General features: G+C 35.8%; 1 protein-coding gene across 3 annotated transcripts; it reads left to right on the top strand.

Annotated features, from left to right (window-relative positions):
* Positions 1–1,412: 1,412 nt before the first annotated feature.
* On the top strand, positions 1,413–12,401 carry LOC145585063 (uncharacterized). 3 transcript variants are annotated; one of them, XM_081641811.1, is made up of 9 exons: positions 1,413–1,605; positions 1,731–1,838; positions 6,035–6,336; positions 6,424–6,660; positions 7,149–7,557; positions 10,560–10,890; positions 10,997–11,188; positions 11,717–11,772; positions 12,086–12,401. In XM_081641811.1, exons 4-9 carry the CDS (start codon positions 6,574–6,576, stop codon positions 12,130–12,132), a joined length of 1,122 nt encoding a protein of 373 aa, XP_081497937.1. In that variant the 5' UTR covers positions 1,413–1,605; positions 1,731–1,838; positions 6,035–6,336; positions 6,424–6,573; the 3' UTR covers positions 12,133–12,401. The 3 variants fall into 3 exon arrangements, with proteins under 3 accessions (XP_081497937.1, XP_081497935.1, XP_081497936.1); XM_081641809.1 differs by having other exon boundaries at positions 11,699–11,772; positions 12,086–12,400; XM_081641810.1 differs by having other exon boundaries at positions 1,697–1,838; positions 11,699–11,772; positions 12,086–12,400.
* The last annotated feature ends 5,069 nt before the right edge of the window (positions 12,402–17,470 follow it).

Genomic DNA, 17,470 nt, shown 5'->3' with positions numbered 1-17,470 from the left:
TAAAAGGAAAAAGTAATATCTGATTTTCTGGCTCAATATCCTATTTAAACAAGTCATGCAGAAACTACTCATCTTCCAAATGAAGAGATTCTCATGACACAAGATGACAAGTGGGTAATGTACTTCGACGGTGCATCCAATCAATGTAGTGTGGGAGTGTTACTCAGAAGTCCAGAGGGAGCACATACTCCAATCTCTGTCAAACTAGACTTTGAGGTTACTAATAATGCCGCGGAATGTGAAGCGTGCATTATTGGACTAGAAGCAACAGATAGCATAGGTGTGCAAAAATTAAAGGTATATGGAGATTCCAGCTTGATAATAAATCATATACTTAAAAAATGGAAAATTAAGAACTCCACAATGATATTATACCAAGCACACCTAGAGCAACTCATCGAACATTTTGATTATATTGATTTCAAATACCTCCCAAGGGATGAGAATCAATTTGCCGATGCGCTAGCAAAATTAGCCTCAATGATCAACTTTCCAGATCACTTAAATATGATGTCATTGTACATTGATAGAAGAGACGAACCAGCTTATTGCAACGCAATAGAGGAAATGAATGACATCGAAGGGGAAAGTACTTGGTATGATCATATCCTCCAATACATTACTCATGGCACATATCCTGCAAATACTTCATCAAAAGACTAACGAGCTTTAAGAACACTTGCAGCCCAATATGGTTTATTAAATGGTCAATTATGCAAAAAAGGACCCAATGGTCAAAGCTTATTGTGTATAGACCACCCAGAATCCACACGCCTAATGGAGAATACTCACAAAGGTGTTTTTGGACCTCACATGAATGGAAAAATGCTTGCTAAAATAATCTCTCGACAAGGGTACTTTTGGTCCACAATGGAACATAATTGCATATAATATGTCAAGAAATGTCCAGAGTACCAAATGTTCGCTAATTTCACTAGTAGAAAAAATGCTATTGTAACGCCCTATTAGTAACTGGCGTATGTTATGCTAGTAACGAAAGCATTAATAGTAATTGACTAAGATAATGGCAGTTACTAATTTCATGACATTAGTAACTGACTAAATAAGTGCCAGTTACGAATATGTGGTTTATCATTGTTTGAAGTTTTTATTACTAACTGACCAGTCAAATGCCAGTTACAAATATTAAGTCAAAGAAACTGTGACCAAAAAGTTTATAACTAACTTACAAACGCCAGTTACAAATATTAAGTCAAAGAACCTTTGACTAAAAAGTTTGTAAGTAGCTTACAAACGCCAGTTACAAATATTAAGTCAAAGAAATTTTGACTTAATATGTTTGTAACTAACTACAAACGCTGGTTACAAGTATGAAGTTACTATACTTTTGAAAACAAACAAAAGAGTTAATTTTTTTTTTTTTCACTTTATTTTCGCTCCAACACTTTTTTTTTTTTTGGTGAAGAATTTCGCTTCAACACTTTCACTCTCGCTAAAACCCAATTTCATGGAGAAAACTCCTCCGTAGCTTCTTCCTCGGTTCCTTCTACAATTTGTCCTTCGCTCCAGCTGACTCCAATCAACATTGTTTTAGTTTTTTCGAATTGTGGTTCAGCGTTAGTGGTTCTACATCAAGGTTTTAAGGTATGAATTTTCGAATTAGGGTTCTAGTAATTTTCCCTTTCTTTATTCAATTATAGTTTTATAATTCGAATTTTATTTTGTTGTTGATCAGTTGTCTAAGTAATTTCGATTTTGTTCTTGGCAAGTACTCCTCCATTACGATGAACGGCTTCAACCTACAGCTTCTCCAACGTTTTTTTTTGCTGATTTTCGAATTTTGGGTTCACCAACATTGCTTCTATTGAGGTTTAAAGGTACATAATTTTCGAATTAGGGTTCTTGTAACTATCCCTTTTCTTAATTCAGTCAAGCCCTAAAATTCGAATTGAATATTGTTGTTGTCAATTACTTGATTAATTTTATTATTGAAAACCAAGAAAATTATTTCTGGATGTTAGTTTTGTAAGCTATTTCTTGTTCTTTTCCTTTTTGTCTCTCTTGATGTGGCTGTTGTAGTCCTCTAATCATACTATTACATTATTGATCATGCTTAGTAAAATAACTCCTCTGTAAACTCTTTCTTAGCAGGATCCTGCAGAATTTCATATAACCAAATTAAATTGGTTTTACTATAAAATGTCAGACAATAATTTTACAGCCAAATTTCAGATATAAGTACCTGGTTTTGAATCCATTATTTTTAATGGTTATTATACTGCAGTAATTTTGTGTCTTAGTTGCTAGATGGTGGCAGAATTGTTTTGAACATAGGTTTTTTCACTAAGAAATTCTAAAAAACAATCAACTGTGAGAGAGTTTTTACATCAATATACTGTATAGGGTGTCCAACTCGGAGTATATAGCAGCTTTGCCTGTTTAGTAGGCCTAATTGAATTTTTTTATTAGAATACTTGTAAAAATAATGTTGTGAGCAAGTTATATTAATTAGTATGCATCTCTTGCACTATATCATATCTAAATCAGAACATTATAACAAAGCCTAAACTGCAGCAACTTTACTGTCTCCCGGCCTCTTGAGATCAATATCTGACTGTCCCTGAATTATTAAATCAAATAGAATTACATGTTTGAGTAAACACCCCAATTTTTGGGGAAATGAATTTTATAATGTAATTGTATTTGTTTGTTTCTAATGTACTTGTTCTAATAGTTATATGCTTTCTTTTTCTATAATTTGTAGTCAGAAATGAATCGTGATTGGATGTATGTTGAAAATCGAACTTAACCCGAGTTCTTGAACGGGATTGAGGAATTTTGTAGAATTGCTATAGAACACCAGAGGACTTCTAAAGGGGAAACAATCTTTTGCCCTTGTCGTGATTGCAACAATGTGAAGAAGTGGAAGGAAATTAGTGTGGTATGAAACCATTTAACTTGAAAGCGAAGAACGGTTGGACTGATACAAGTTTCAATTCGTTGTTAGAAGCTTTATCAAACATGCTTCTTGAAGGGAATGACATTCCTAAGTCTACCTACTATGCAAAGAAGCTATTGTGTCCCTTAGGTCTAGAGTACACGAAGATCGATGCATGTCTAAATGATTGTGTACTTTTTCGAAATGAATATGAAAACCTTGATGCTTGTCCAAAGTGCGGTGTATCATGCTACTAGCGCGAGGGTTCAAAACTCAATCGCAAGAAGTGGCCACCAGCTAAGGTGTTATGATATCTGCCTATAATACCGAGGTTTAAACGACTTTTTTCAATCAAGAATGATGTAAAAAACTTGGAATGGCATGCACAAGAGAGGAAGATAGATGGGTACATTAGGCATCCCGCTGATACGAAGCAATGGAAACATATTAATGATACATTTCCTGAGTTTGGTAAAGAGGCTAGGAACCTGAGACTTGCATTAAGTACCGACGGGATGAATCCTTACGGTACCCTTAGCTCTCAACAGAGCACATGGCCGGTGCTTTTGTCGATTTATAACTTGCCTCCTTGGCTATGCATGAAACGTAAGTACATCATGTTGTCGCTTCTAATATCGAGTCCCAAACAACATGGTAACGACATAAATGTCTACTTGGAGCCCCTCTTAGAGGATTTGAGATTGTTATGGGATAAAGGTGTTCCAATGTTCGATGCCCATACAAGTACAAATTTTACTTTGTGTGCCATAATTATTTGCACTGTAAGTGATTTCCCGGCTTATGGAAACTTGTTTGGGTACAAAGCAAAGGGAAGAAACCATGCCTCATTTGTGAGGACGAAATGGAACCCAAACGCCTCAAGAATTTTGGAAAGGATGTATAAATGCATACTAGACGACTACTTCGTCGGGATCACCCTGAACGTAAGAAAAAAGATGAATTCAATGGGTTCCTGGAGAAACGGAGGTTGCGTGAGCCACTTAGTGGTATAGAGTTGTTGGAGCAAATCAAAGATGTTGAGACAGTTTTCGGGAAACTTGGTAAACTTACCACTAAGAAGGGTCTTTGGAAAAAGGTGTCTGCATTTTGGACTCTTCCTTATTGGAAACACTTGTCTGTTAGACATTGTCTTGATGTCATGCATATTGAAAAAAATGTATGCGATTCAATCATCGGGACATTATTGAATATACCTAACAAGAAAAAGGATACTAAAGAAGTGCGGAAAGACATGAAGCTTGCAAATATTCGACCAAAGTTATGGCCCGAGGAAAATACCGAAACAAAAAAGACATATTTTCCTCGAGCTTGCTACATATTGTCTAGAGAGGAGAAAAGAATATTTTGTGAGTGTTTGTACGGCATCAAAGTACCTATAGGGTATTCGTCGAACATTAAGCGTCTAGTTTCAATGGCTGATAAGAGATTAATTGGTATGAAATCCCATGATTGCCATGTCATGATGCAAGTGATGTTGCCTATTGCACTTCGAGGTCTTTTGCCAAAACATGTTAGACACACCATTGTTAAACTTTGCCTATTTTTTAATGCCATATGTAGCAAGGTGATTGATCTAGATAAACTTGATGAAATGCAAACTGATGTTGTAGAAATATTATGCAAATTTGAGATGTATTTTCCTCCTTCATTTTTTTACATAATGGTTCATTTGATTTTCCATCTAGTACGAGAAATCAAGGAATGTGGCCCGGTTTTTTTGAGATGGATGTACCCTTATGAGATACACATGGGAACTTTGAAAGAAAAGGCAACCAACAAAGCACATCCAGAAGGTAGTATTATTCGAGGTACCATGGCAGAAGAGGCTGGTAACTTTTGTTAAGTGCTCTTAGCTAAGGCTAAAGAAATTAGAGTTCCAACATCTCGTCATGAGGGCATACTTCAAGGGCAAGGGACAATCGGTCGTCAATTTGTGAAGCCTCCATCAGATAGAATCCAGAAAGCTCGTCGTTATGTCCTTCAAAACCTTTTAGAAGTCCATCCTTATATAGAAACTCATCTCAATTATTTAAAAAGAATGAATCCAAGAATAGGGACATATGCTTTGATGCAAAAACATAATCATTCTTTTGTTGAATGGTTTCAAAACCAAGTGAAGTGTGAGTTGAGGCAACCGAATAATAATGTATCTAATACGATCAGATGGCTTTCATGGGGTCCTCAATTGTTTGTGAACACTTATGAAGGCTATGACATCAATGGGTATTATTTCTACACTTGTCGCCAAGATGATAAGAGTGTACATCAAAATAGTGGTGTTATGGTTGTCACATCTTCTACGGAATACTCAAGCTCTAAGGATGCTAGGCCTATTAATGCAACACAGTCATATTATGGGGTCATTCAAGAGATATGGGAGCTGAATTATGTTGCTTTTGTAGTTCCTGTTTTTCGATGCAGGTGGGTTGACAACCGGCGAGGCAAAAAGATAGATGAACTATTTTGGTTTTACTTTAGTGGATTCAAGTCGATTTGTTGATGGCGAGGAGCCCTTTGTTTTAGCTTCACAAGCTAAACAAATTTTCTGTATAAGGGATCATCACTGGCAGGTTGTTGTTCAAGGCAAGAGAAGAATTGTTGGTGTCGAAAATGCTGTCGATGAGAAAGAGTATGACCTATTTGATGATACACCACCTCTATCTATTGGGGTTCAACCTCTAAGAGAGGGGGAAGACATTGTTGCTGATAAAGAGTATGCCCATGAAGAGGGAGAATATTTTGATACCCAGGCTTCATTTTTTATCAATATGTAGTTCTTTTTAATTCTTCGATTAGTTTGTAACTGTAATGCTAGACCAATAATGTTAAATGACTATAGAATATCCATTTTCACTTGGATTTTAGTCTTTTGAGCTTTGACAGATTAAATAGAATTTTACATAGTTCTTATATATGCAGCACAAGCTTGACTGTTTTTTTATGGTATTATAACTCCGGGAATTGATAAATAATGTCTATGCAGGTTGCATTTAGAATTTAATTTAGCTTGCTTTGTTACTTGCTTGTAGAAAGCAACCTTTTATAATCTGTAAAAATATAGCTCTTTTCATGTGATATTTAATTCTATCAGTTTCTGCCTTTTGTTTTATGCAGGCACTTCTAGATCAAGGAGCATAAGTATGGTCAATCAACAAAGTCTAGAGCAAACTTCCGCAAACCAAGATGTTGCTTTGCAAGCCACATCATCTAAGAAGAGGAGTAGGGGGTCATCGAAGGCAATACAATCAAGTAAGCCTATGGTGCTTGAATTTAATGATTTTGATTTGCCTACTGGTGAGTGGGAACCAGCTTATGGCAAACAAATTGGTGCATGTGCTAAGAGATTAGACATCACTGCGAATGAGTATCCAAAAATAGATAAAGTGGATCGGGAAAATATATGGGAGGAGACAAAGGTATAAATTATTTCTAATAGGTTATTCACTTACTAGTTAGTCATGTTGCTATTCAAAATATTAGTTAAACTTTTTTTTAATCCACAGCGAATGTTCCACATTGAGGATCCAAGTGGAGAAAGGCAAAAAAGGTTTCATAGTGCTGTGGCTTCGCGATCCAGTTGTCACAAGTCGAATTTAAGGGCATGATTCATCACTTTTAAAAACCCATACCCGGCCACTTCGCCTAAAGCAAGTATGAAGCCATGGGAAGTGTATGAAGGTTACTTTACAGAGGAGAAATGGAAGAGATTCGAAATATATAGTAACTTAGCAGAATTCAAGGTAACTACATATTCACATGTACTGTTAATCAATCAAACAAAAACTGATTGTGAAGAATATGATATTGTTTAACTCTCTTTTCTTTAAAAAAAAAACATAGGAAAAGAGTGAAAAGGGGAGGGAAAATGCAAAGCTAAACAAATGTCGCTATCACTTGGGTCGAAACAGTTTTCAAAGAGCTCGGATGATTTGGAATAAGTAAAAGAGACTTGAAAATAGATTTCCCGCTCTGGCAGAATCTTCAACTAGTGGCAACATTTCCCAGAGCAGTACATTAACTGGTTCTATTTTTGATCGTCGAGCTCTTGAGTTGTTTTAGCTCATGAAAAGCGGTTGCCAGATGGAACATGGGGCATCGACCCAAAGGATACGGAGACTATTCGAATTGCCAATATAGTTGTATGTCATAGTTTATCAAAACAAAGAAATCTACTGACATTACAGATTTCAGGGCATCTAATTAACTTTTTCTATGTTTTGTCAAATAGGAAGAGAACTTGCAAAAACAAGCCAAGGAATCCGAGGAAGTAGTGTCTAAACAATCAGAGCGAGGCGTTGATGCCCTTACTTTGGCATTTGGGAAAGAGGACCATCGTGGATTTGTCAAAGGACTTGGTGGATTTGGGATTGGTGTCGGCTATAGAAAAGCATTTGGCCCGGTAAAAGGTAAAAACATGTCTAAAAGTGGTTGCTCATTACAAGAACTAAATGATATGAAAGAGAACTTAACTCGAGAATTTGAAGAAAAAATAAAGGAAGGCATTGCAACAGCTGTAAAATCTTATTTCTCTACTTTCATACCACACATGACTGGTCATGATTTGCAAGTAATGATGCTTAAACTTCCCCATCTTCCTCTCGACAAATCCAATGGAGCTAAGTCCTCGTTTGTTAGAGGTAAACCTTCCATTTTGACTGAGTAATTGAACTCTTAATTATTATCACACGAGCTGAATTTCAGAACTGAATGCAGAATTGAAAATCAGAACTGAAATCAAAGTTGAATTTCAGAACTGAAGCTCAAAACTGAAATCAGAGGTGAAATTCAGAAATGACTTTAGAACTGAATTTCAGAACTGAATTCAGAGCTGAATTTCAGAACTGAATTCAGAGTTGAATTTCAAAACTGAATTCAGAGCTGAATTTCAGAACTGAATATAGAGCTGAATTTTAGAGATGAATTCAGAGCTGAATTTCAGAACTGAATACCTTCATAATATGTTGCGACTTCTGATTGGCATAAAATAGAGCGCGTGGAATTTCAGAACTGAATACCTTCATAGAATTTGCTGTCTATGTCTAATTGGCTTAAGTTGATTGAGTTGCTGATTACTTTGCTGCATGTGTGGCTAATTGGCTTAAGTTGGCCGAGTTGCTGATAAATGGTGCCAATGCTTGCATATCTACTCCTACTCAACTATTTACTGTATGTAATATGTATAACTCACATATATTTAATATTTCGCTGATGTTTATGCATTTTTAAGGGTGAATTTATTGGATTGGTTTCCAGGTTTAATGTGTGGGGAATTTGTTGGATTGGTTTCCAGGTTTAATGTGTGGGGAATTTGTTGGATTGGTTTCCAAGTTTAATGTGTGGTGAATTTGTTGGATTGGTTTCTAGGTTTAACTGGCTACTGAACTCAATTTTTAGTCACTCATAAGCCTGTGATAAAGGAAACTAAGTTCCTTGGCAGTTGGAAAAGCATATGCTATATAGCTTGCTTCATTAAGTTTCTGTTAATAGCACTAGGTCCATCTAAACCGGCTCAACTGGTTTCTAAATCAGTTCAAGCCAAGGTTCCAACCTGCAACCCCCTCCCCCCTTGCCTGACCCTTATAAACCCTCCCAAGCCCACTGGCCAGAGGCCTATTCCACCTAAAAGCAGTATTTGTACAAAGAAAGAAGCCTAGGGAAAAATAGACTAAATACATATTTTCCAAACAAGGTCATTGGGAGCGAAAAAACAGACAACAGTTTTGTATAACAGAGCCTAGTTCAACTTCTCACAATCCGTTCATCAATACATGAACACCTTTTGTATAACATCTTGCAAAGACCTAAGGCCTCTATTCATGCAACTCAATCATATTCAAACACTAAAAAAAACTCAAGAACTGAATTCAAAGCTGAAATTTAGAATTGAAGCTCAAAACTGAAAATCAAAACTGAATTCAGAGCTGAATTTCAGAACTGAATTCAGAACTGAAAATTAGAACTGAATTGTTTTTGGTTGTAAGTTAGGGCTTTGTTAGTTAGACCTTACTTTTATTTGAACTTGCTTTGCATACTCTAGTACAATATTTGTTGCTTGGACCTTTTACTTTATTTCAAATCCTCATGTTGAGTCTTCGACATTGACATGGGTACGGAGCTATGATCTTTTTCTTCTCTTAGGTTAAAGATTCTTAGGACACTTACTCATATCTAGTATGCAATGAGTTCTTGAGTATGAGTTATATTGAGTGGTGTGTTTATGGTCGTTGCAGAATATATTGATATTTGATAAAGAAAGTAGTTGTCCTGTACTAATTAGGCATTTTCACTATTTGGCTTATCTGCTAATGCATTACTCCATCTCCCCCACCTCTCTTAAAATAAATTGACTCCATATATCAAGCTGCAACATCTAGTTGAGTGCAAGGGCTAAGAAAATACCCTTAATCTCCTTTCTTCAAACCTTTGTTAGTAACTGTATTTTTATACAAAATCAAGTACTCAGCTTAATCTTAAGCTTTATAATCCTAATCTGCGTAATCTGGTACAGAATTTAACAGGATTAAACCAACTCTTTCTTGATTGGGTTGACATATCCTCTACTTTTCCAAGTTTCTTGACTAATCTAACTTCTTTAAAAGCCGTTTCTCTTATGTACTGCGATTTATATGGTGAACTTCCAGGTAGTGTTTTTCTTTTGCCAAATCTTGAAGTACTTGTTCTGAGTTCTAACAGGAAAATAACTGGACATTTTCTTGAGTTTCAATCAAGCACCCACCCTCTTGAAATTCTGGACCTTTCTGCCACTGCTGTATCTGGAGAGTTGTTGTCTTCCATTAGAAACTTTGGTCCCTTAGAGAGACTGAGGCTATGGGATTGCCAATTCTCTGGAAAAATTTAACTCAACTTTAAATGATTGGCATTTCGAGTCTTAATGTGAAAACTGGTGACATGCGCTCCTCGTTACCTAAGCTCAAAGAACTGACCGACTTAGGTCTAGGTCGCATTTTTGTCTTGAATTCGATCAATATGAATGATCTGTCTATTCTTGCTAATCTCACTAAGCTTTCATATCTCAATCTTTTTGAAAACCTTTAACAGGTCCAATCCCACACTAGGTTGTCAATATGACCAATTAGCTTGGTTTTATCTGGGAGAAAATCATTTACAGGGTCCAATTCCACAATGGTTTTCCTACCTTTCATGTTTATGTGTGATCTTGAACTTATTTGATTGCTTATTTTATGTGTGATCTCGAACTTTTTATTAGTCATACTTATTAGTTGTTAACTGTGGATTATGCTTTCATGTTTCTTACGACATGCACTATTATGTAGGTCTCAACTAAATGTCGTCTTGCTTTAATTGATGAGTTCAGTGGGAACTCATTGATTGTGGCCGATGGAACGGCAGAACCTTGTCCTAATTGAGAGACTCATAACAAGAAAATGAACCGTGAAATCTATAGAGTTAGTGTTGACCATGTTTATAGTGATTATTCTCACCTAAATCTCTTGGAAGAGACTGATGACGGTATCACTAAGTTGGGTCTGGCGGAAGGTTATTTTTTGGGGTGGCCTGCAGATTTAGTTTTCTTTACCGATGAGGTAATACATTAAACGCACGTAATGATCTAAGATATTTGTAACTAAATTATATTAATACTTATCTTTTCTTGAAGGTTATGACTTTGACAAAAAGACGGATAATGAATTGGTGCAAACCAAAGAGAAAGTTGATAGTTGCGGACCTAATAACTCAGAGCATTCAACTATTAAAGGCAAAGGCTTAATTTTTCCAGAAAATATTGTTGAGAGTCTCGATGAACAGTGTTCTATGTTGTATTATTGCATGACTTCAGGATTGGGAGATTATGATACTACGACAATTCCATTGAAGGCTCCATTGTTTTATCAAGAGGAAGACACACAAATTTATGTTACTAGTGATGATGTCTCTGAATTACTACGAGGAGCATGGGCTAATATTTCATTAATCCATGTCTACATATTGTAAATACTAACATACATTTAAGTTATTTGAATTTGTTTCACTATGAAATATATTTGATTAGATCCTTTTCTTATACTAATTATTTATTTTTTCTGTAATATGCAGGTACTTAATTGAAGAGCATATCTCATTATTTCAAAAGACTAAAATCAAATTCTTGTGCCCCCAAAAAATTTCTGCAGCTGAAATTAAGAAATATTTCCTTGAAGTCCAAATGCATTTGAAAAATGCTTTTCTCACCGAATTAAGGAAAAAGGATGCACAATGCAAATTCATTTTGGCTCCATATATGGAAGAGTATGTACTACTGATCCTTGAAATCCTTACTTTTTTCATAATTTTTTTATGGATAATTCTATATGTAGCCCTAGGGCTATATATAAGCATTTAATATACTTCCTAAAATGAAATTAAGTTGGGAATTCGTGACAAAATCACGCGCAGATCAATGTAATTAATGTTACTTTATCCTCAATAATATTTCCTTTTTTAACTTCTTATTCATAGCCCTTAGGACTATGTTTATCATTTTCCTTTTTTTATTTTAATTATGTGATTAATACAAATAAGTTTCTTGAAATGTATGAACCATTGGGTACTCTATGTGATTGATTTGCGTATGAGTCTTGTGTATGAGTTTGATTCTATTATTCAATCACCTCCGAACGCTTGAAACTCAGAGTTGTCCAAAATAATGAAGCTGTTAGTACACAACATTCCTAGTTAAATAGACTACATACTCATATGCATGTAATTAAAAGTTATTTTTCATTCGTCTAATCTAATGCTTTTTGTGATTTTTTTTAGACCTTACAATGTATATAGGTCACACCTTAAAGGAAATGCTTTCAAAGCCACAGTTACTACACATAAGAATGGAGGTATGCGTATAATTTTGCTTTTTCGTTCTATTAGTAATGAAAGTACTATTTAATTTATTAAATAATTGTACTATGTTTATTTGAATTATTGTGCTCAACAATGTGGTGGTACCGAATGTGCTTATTATGTAATGAGATATATGTATGAGTTAGTATCTTTCCGTAGCGATTGCAAGGGTAATTTGAAAGAGGTTATTGATGAATTTACCTCTTCTTTGCAAGCTAAAATGCTTTATACGAGTTTTGGTTGATGTTTTATTTTTATAAAGTATAATAGACAAGTATTTTTTTTTTTTTTTTTTTATATTTGCAGGAGTATTTGGCAAGACTTACAGCCTACAACGACGTAGAATTAGATGAGATTCGAGAACAATGGGCTAAGTTTTTTAGGCTTAATTTTTTGTTGAAAGACTAGTTATCTACTTTTCTATATAATACATTTCTATATATCTACTTTTATTTAGCCTATTGGTTATAGTTATTACATTTCTAAATTATAAATCAGTGATTTTTTTTATTCAAGTTTTAATTGTTTTTTGGAAATTAAAGTATAGTTAATTTTGTTGTATTGTATGGTTGTGGATGAATAATTCAAGTTGTGTGGAATTATTTGGAGTGTTTGTATTGTATGTTGTGGGTGAATTTAAGTTATATGGAAGTATTCGAATTACGTGTTTTGTTGGTTGAATTGTAACAGGTTGTAACCCATTTGACGATGGGTCGTTTGGTAGGATATACTACCATTTTTGTATTCGAATCAAATATTTATAAAAAAAAATTATTTATTTATTAGTAACTGGCGTAATCTAATGCTAGTTACTCAGTATTTTTTTAAAAAAATAAAAAAATATATTCGTAACTGGCGTTAAGATTTGCCAGTTACTAATAATACCCCAATTGCAACCGGCATAACGTAATGCCAGTTACGAATAGTATGCTTTCTTACTTGGAAAATAGACTTTTTGTAACTGGCGTTAGGTTAAGCCAGTTACGAATAGTACATTATTTGTAACTAACATTAGCCAGTTACGAATAATTTTCACTAGTTGTAACGGTGGCATTCGCAACCAATAATGCCAGTTACAAAAAGTCAATGCCAGTTACAAATAGCAGTTTTTCTAATAGTGTTACAACACCTTCCACCGTCCGAACTATATAACCTCACTTCCCCTTGGCCTTTCTCGACTTGGGGAATTGACATAATTGGAAAAGTTTCTCCAACAGGAGCAGGAGGACACGAGTACGTACTAGTAGCCATCGATTACTTACTAAGTGGATCGAGGCCGCTTCTTACGTTAATATCACTTCTAAACATCTCGCAAAGTTTCTCGAACGAAACATATTTTGTAGATATGGAGTTCCACATGAACTAATTAGTGACCGGGGATCTCAATTCAAAGCAGAAGTTGAGACCCTCTTGGCTCGTTATAAAGTAAAACATCATCATTCGTCTCCATATAGACCCCAAATGAATGGAGCAGTAGAATCGGCAAATAAAAACATAACAGTCATCATTAAGAAAATGGCAGAAAACTATAAGGACTGGCCGAACAAACTACACTTCGCTTTATGGGGTTATAAAACATCCATAAGAACATCAATAGGAGTAACTCCATACTCCTTAGTTTTCGGCATGGACTTAGTTCAACTAGTTGAACTAGAAATACCATCCCTACGCATCGTACTTGAAACTAGTTGAACTAGAAATACCATCCCTACGCATCATACTCCTTAGTTTTCGGCATGGACTTAGCAAGGTATGAAGAGCTTTTATTCCTCGATGAGCGATGATTAAAAGCCTTTGCATCATGTACAAGTCTACCAACGACGCATCGCGCGGCACTTTAACAAAAGGGTACGACCCCGTAATATTAAAGAAGGTGACTTTGTACTAAAAGAGGTTAGGGGTCCACCAACCGATCCAAGAGGGAAATTCAAACCTAATTGGATAGGACCGTACCGTGTAATTGAAATTCTATCAGGAGGAGCCGTTCGATTAATGGATATTGGTGGCGATGAAATCCGTCAATTAATAAACATTGATCGACTTTAAAAGTATTACATATAAAAATCCGGATAAACTCGTTCATTCATAATTAACAATCATGTCTATTAGCATTCAATTAAAGATTCTAAGTGTTATGCACTTTACCGAATCACACGGTAAAGCTCATAACACTTGGGGGGGGGGGGGAGAGAATTAAAAAAAATATATTATACCGTTCAAAGTGTTCAGATTTTTTCGAACACCACGAAAAGCCTCTTCACACTTGGGGGGGGGGGTAATAATGATTTTAAAAAAATGATTTAAACACTCGTAGCATAGGTGTTACGTGCAACTAGATCAGTTGCACGCAGATGTCACGCGCAACAAAATCAGTTGCGCGCGATAGGCACGAGCAACCTTGAACGTTGCTCGCACCACCTAATGACGAAGTACGAACCCAGAATTTTACGCTTGAATAAAATTTCGATTTTTACTAGCGATAAAATAAGGGCGTTTTTTTAAAAACATTTTGTATACTCGGAAACAACAAAAATTAAACCTTGATTAAGTTATTAAATAAAGTTTAATTAATTTTTCATTTAATTTCTACAAGTAGGATTATAGAAAAATTATAATATATATATATATATATATATATATATATATATATATATATATATATACATATATATATACATATATATATACTTTTTTTGCAAAGAACTACACGAAGACCCGATTTCGTAATACGAATACGTAGGCAATCTTTATAATTCGGTCATATAAAGAAAAGAAAGCTCATTTTTATTCCAATCAAAATTCAAAAGACATTATAGAACTAGATAATAAGTAATTAAAAAAAAACATTGTAGTGATTACACTTTATTCAAAAAAAAATTATTAAACTACTAATATTGTGTAACGCTCTAAGGTTTTACTATGTCTTCAATCGTCACAATTGACGGAGGAGTAGTTTCCATTGCAGTACTTTCGGCAACCTTAGAGCTTTCCCCTTCACCCTTCTTTTTGACCCAAACTTTATTATTCAACTTAGGAATAGGGGCCTTCCAATTCTCATTCCCTTGTCCTTTGTATTTGTTGGAGCCTTCTTGCGAGGATTTTGTGAAGGTTCCTTAATCTTCACGCCTTGTTGCGCGGGTTTAGGAGGAGCCTTTCTTTTGGGTTCCCTTGAATGAGCCTTAGGTGATGAGGAGAAGTCTAACTTTATTTTCACTCCTTTGTTTTGGCCATTAGGAGGAGTAGTAGTGGCCGAATGCATCGAAGGCTTGTGTGGATTGCGAGCCGAAGCGGCTTGATTTTGCGATCGAGCCTTATTTAACTCTCCTTTGTCCGCCGCGTTCATCCAAGGCTTGTAAAAGGAAGATAGTACTATGCTCGCCGTGGGATTTTGCACCACCCACTTCGGAAGACTAGACCAATATTCCATCCAACGGGGAATTCGTTCAGGTTTAAAGTTCACATCCTTAGGGGCATCACAATCCTGTGGGGGAATAATTTGTTTCATCCCATATTGTCTCATCATCCTGCAAGGAAAGATATAAGTAGTGCTAGAGAGGCCTAAAAGCCTAATGTAGGGACAATTAAAACTATTCCCAATCATACTACTTATGTTCCACCAAGGAATCACAAAGTGTAGGTTAGGAACCCCATGACTGAAAAAAGACGTCCATTCTTCCTCATTCTTATGTTTGTACAGAATGCGACGACCAGGGAACGTTCTCACTCCGTTAGCCTTAAGGTTTTGTGGCTGATCAACGATTCGTAAATGCTTCATGAACCAAATTTGAAAAAAAAATAGAAGAAAACATTAATTTGCGATATTACACCAGCAGGTGGCGCACGCATGACAATCAGTCGCACGCATCCCAAAAGATTGCACTGAAATACGACGTTAAAAAAACGTACGTGTAATAGGAGTGGACTTCCTGTGAAACCGTTCTCGTTAGGGTCTCCTCTAAGGCGATTCAAGCACAGAACAGTTTTCGCAAGAGCTAAGGGAGCAGGTGAATGACACCCCTCAATTTGCTCCACTATGGACACCATAGAATAATCTCCGTATTCTTTATCAATCCTAAGAAAATAATTGATAACAAGACAAAAACATAAAGCACGAATTTTAAAACGTTGTTTTAGTCAAGTTGTCACGAGGGGCGACGAAGTGTTCAATAAATTGAATTAAATTCACGCCTTCTTCTGTCCCAATTTTGGCCATATCATTGTCATTCAAGCCAAAAAATCGTTGAAAAAACAGGTTTGGAATCTGACAAGGTAGGGGCATATGTCACGGGGAGAGTATTTGCAAGGAAGCCTAGTAGAGCCTCAAACTCGACAGCTAATGGGACAATTTCACCCCCTTTAAAAAGGAAAAGATGGTGGTTCGAGTCCCAATAATTAACTGCAGCATGGAGAAAATTAAAATTTATATTAAGTTGCATATAGCTTAATAGGGGGTCAAGGTGGTATATTTTAAAAGCTAATTAATCCTCGGTTGAAGGGAAGTGACCCATTGTTTCAAACGTTGCTCAAAGGTTTTTACAATTGTTCAAAAAGGAAAAGAGAACGAGTAGAAAAGAGAGCAATGATTTTCTTGATACTATTACTAGCGAATGAATGTGAGATGATCAAAAGCCTACACAAAACCAAGTTTAAATAGACTCTAACGGGATAATTTTTTGGCAATTTTTGCCGAAAGGAAAGTTCACCCACATGTGGCGCGCGCATTTCACTAGTTGCGCGCGCCAATCGCACGCAACCAATTTACATGCACGTGGCAGCCGCCGCGCGCAACCCATCTAGTTGCGCGCGCCCTATTTTGTCGCGATGTGTTGGTTGGTTTATTTTCGTATTTCGGACTATCAAATAACTGAATATCAACGAAATCTTATGACTAATCCATACGCTTGTCTTTGTTAGTTTTGTTTCCCTTCTTCATCCTTTTAAGTTCTTTTTGTTTTTTTTATTATTTTATTATTTTATTTTTCCTTTTACCTTTTTTCTTTCCCCTTTGGTTTTCTTTTCCTTTTTTTCCTTTTCTTTTCTTTTTTTGGCTATTTTTTCGAGGGGGAGTAAGTCGGGAACCCTTTCCCTCCCTCGGAAATTTTTTCTTTTTCGCCTATTAACACTTATGGAAAAAATATGATATATACAAAATATGTGTCATATGTACAACAATAAAAAAAAAAAAATGTGTATATGTACATTTTCCATAAGCAAAAAAAATAAATAATGTATAAAAGAGGAAGTTAGTATGCTCGGCGACTCCCGGAAGGCTGTTGTACATCCTGAAAAATCCAAAACAAAGATTAATACACGAAATGTGTAATAACATTGAACAAAAAAAAGAGCAAACAAACTTACCGCAACCATCCGATGATCACGGCATGACAAAGCCACGAGGCCTCTCCGATAAGTAGCTCGGAAAGCACGCATAGTCCTCACTATGCCGTTCACGGTCTCCCGCGGAACCTGTTCCAAAAAAGTAAATATAAAAGATAGTTATAAAACAAATGTATATTATATATATAAAAAAGAGAAAGAAACATACATGTACAGAATAAACATACCGACTCAATCGTCTCCGGTACGAACGGTATGTCCTCATCCTCCGCCGCTGGAAGAATCTCACGAATTACCGACCCAAAAGCATTGGTATATGTGATCTCCGCCGTGGAAGGCACCCAACCACCCAGC

Source organism: Chenopodium album, chromosome 16 (assembly GCF_948465745.1).
Source record: "Chenopodium album chromosome 16, dcCheAlbu1.1, whole genome shotgun sequence".
NCBI lineage: Eukaryota > Viridiplantae > Streptophyta > Magnoliopsida > Caryophyllales > Amaranthaceae > Chenopodium > Chenopodium album.
Note: the sequence above shows the minus strand (reverse complement) of the source record. Positions and strands in the feature narration are given on the sequence as shown.

Bases quoted from the DNA above. Each gene is read 5' to 3' on its own strand.
- LOC145585063 (XM_081641809.1), top strand. From the start codon at position 6,574: ATGAAGCCATGGGAAGTGTATGAAGGTTACTTTACAGAGGAGAAATGG. The intron at 6,661-7,148 runs GTAACTACATAT...TTTGTCAAATAG, and splicing joins GTAACTTAGCAGAATTCAAG to GAAGAGAACTTGCAAAAACA. The intron at 11,189-11,698 runs GTATGTACTACT...GATTTTTTTTAG, and splicing joins TTGGCTCCATATATGGAAGA to ACCTTACAATGTATATAGGT.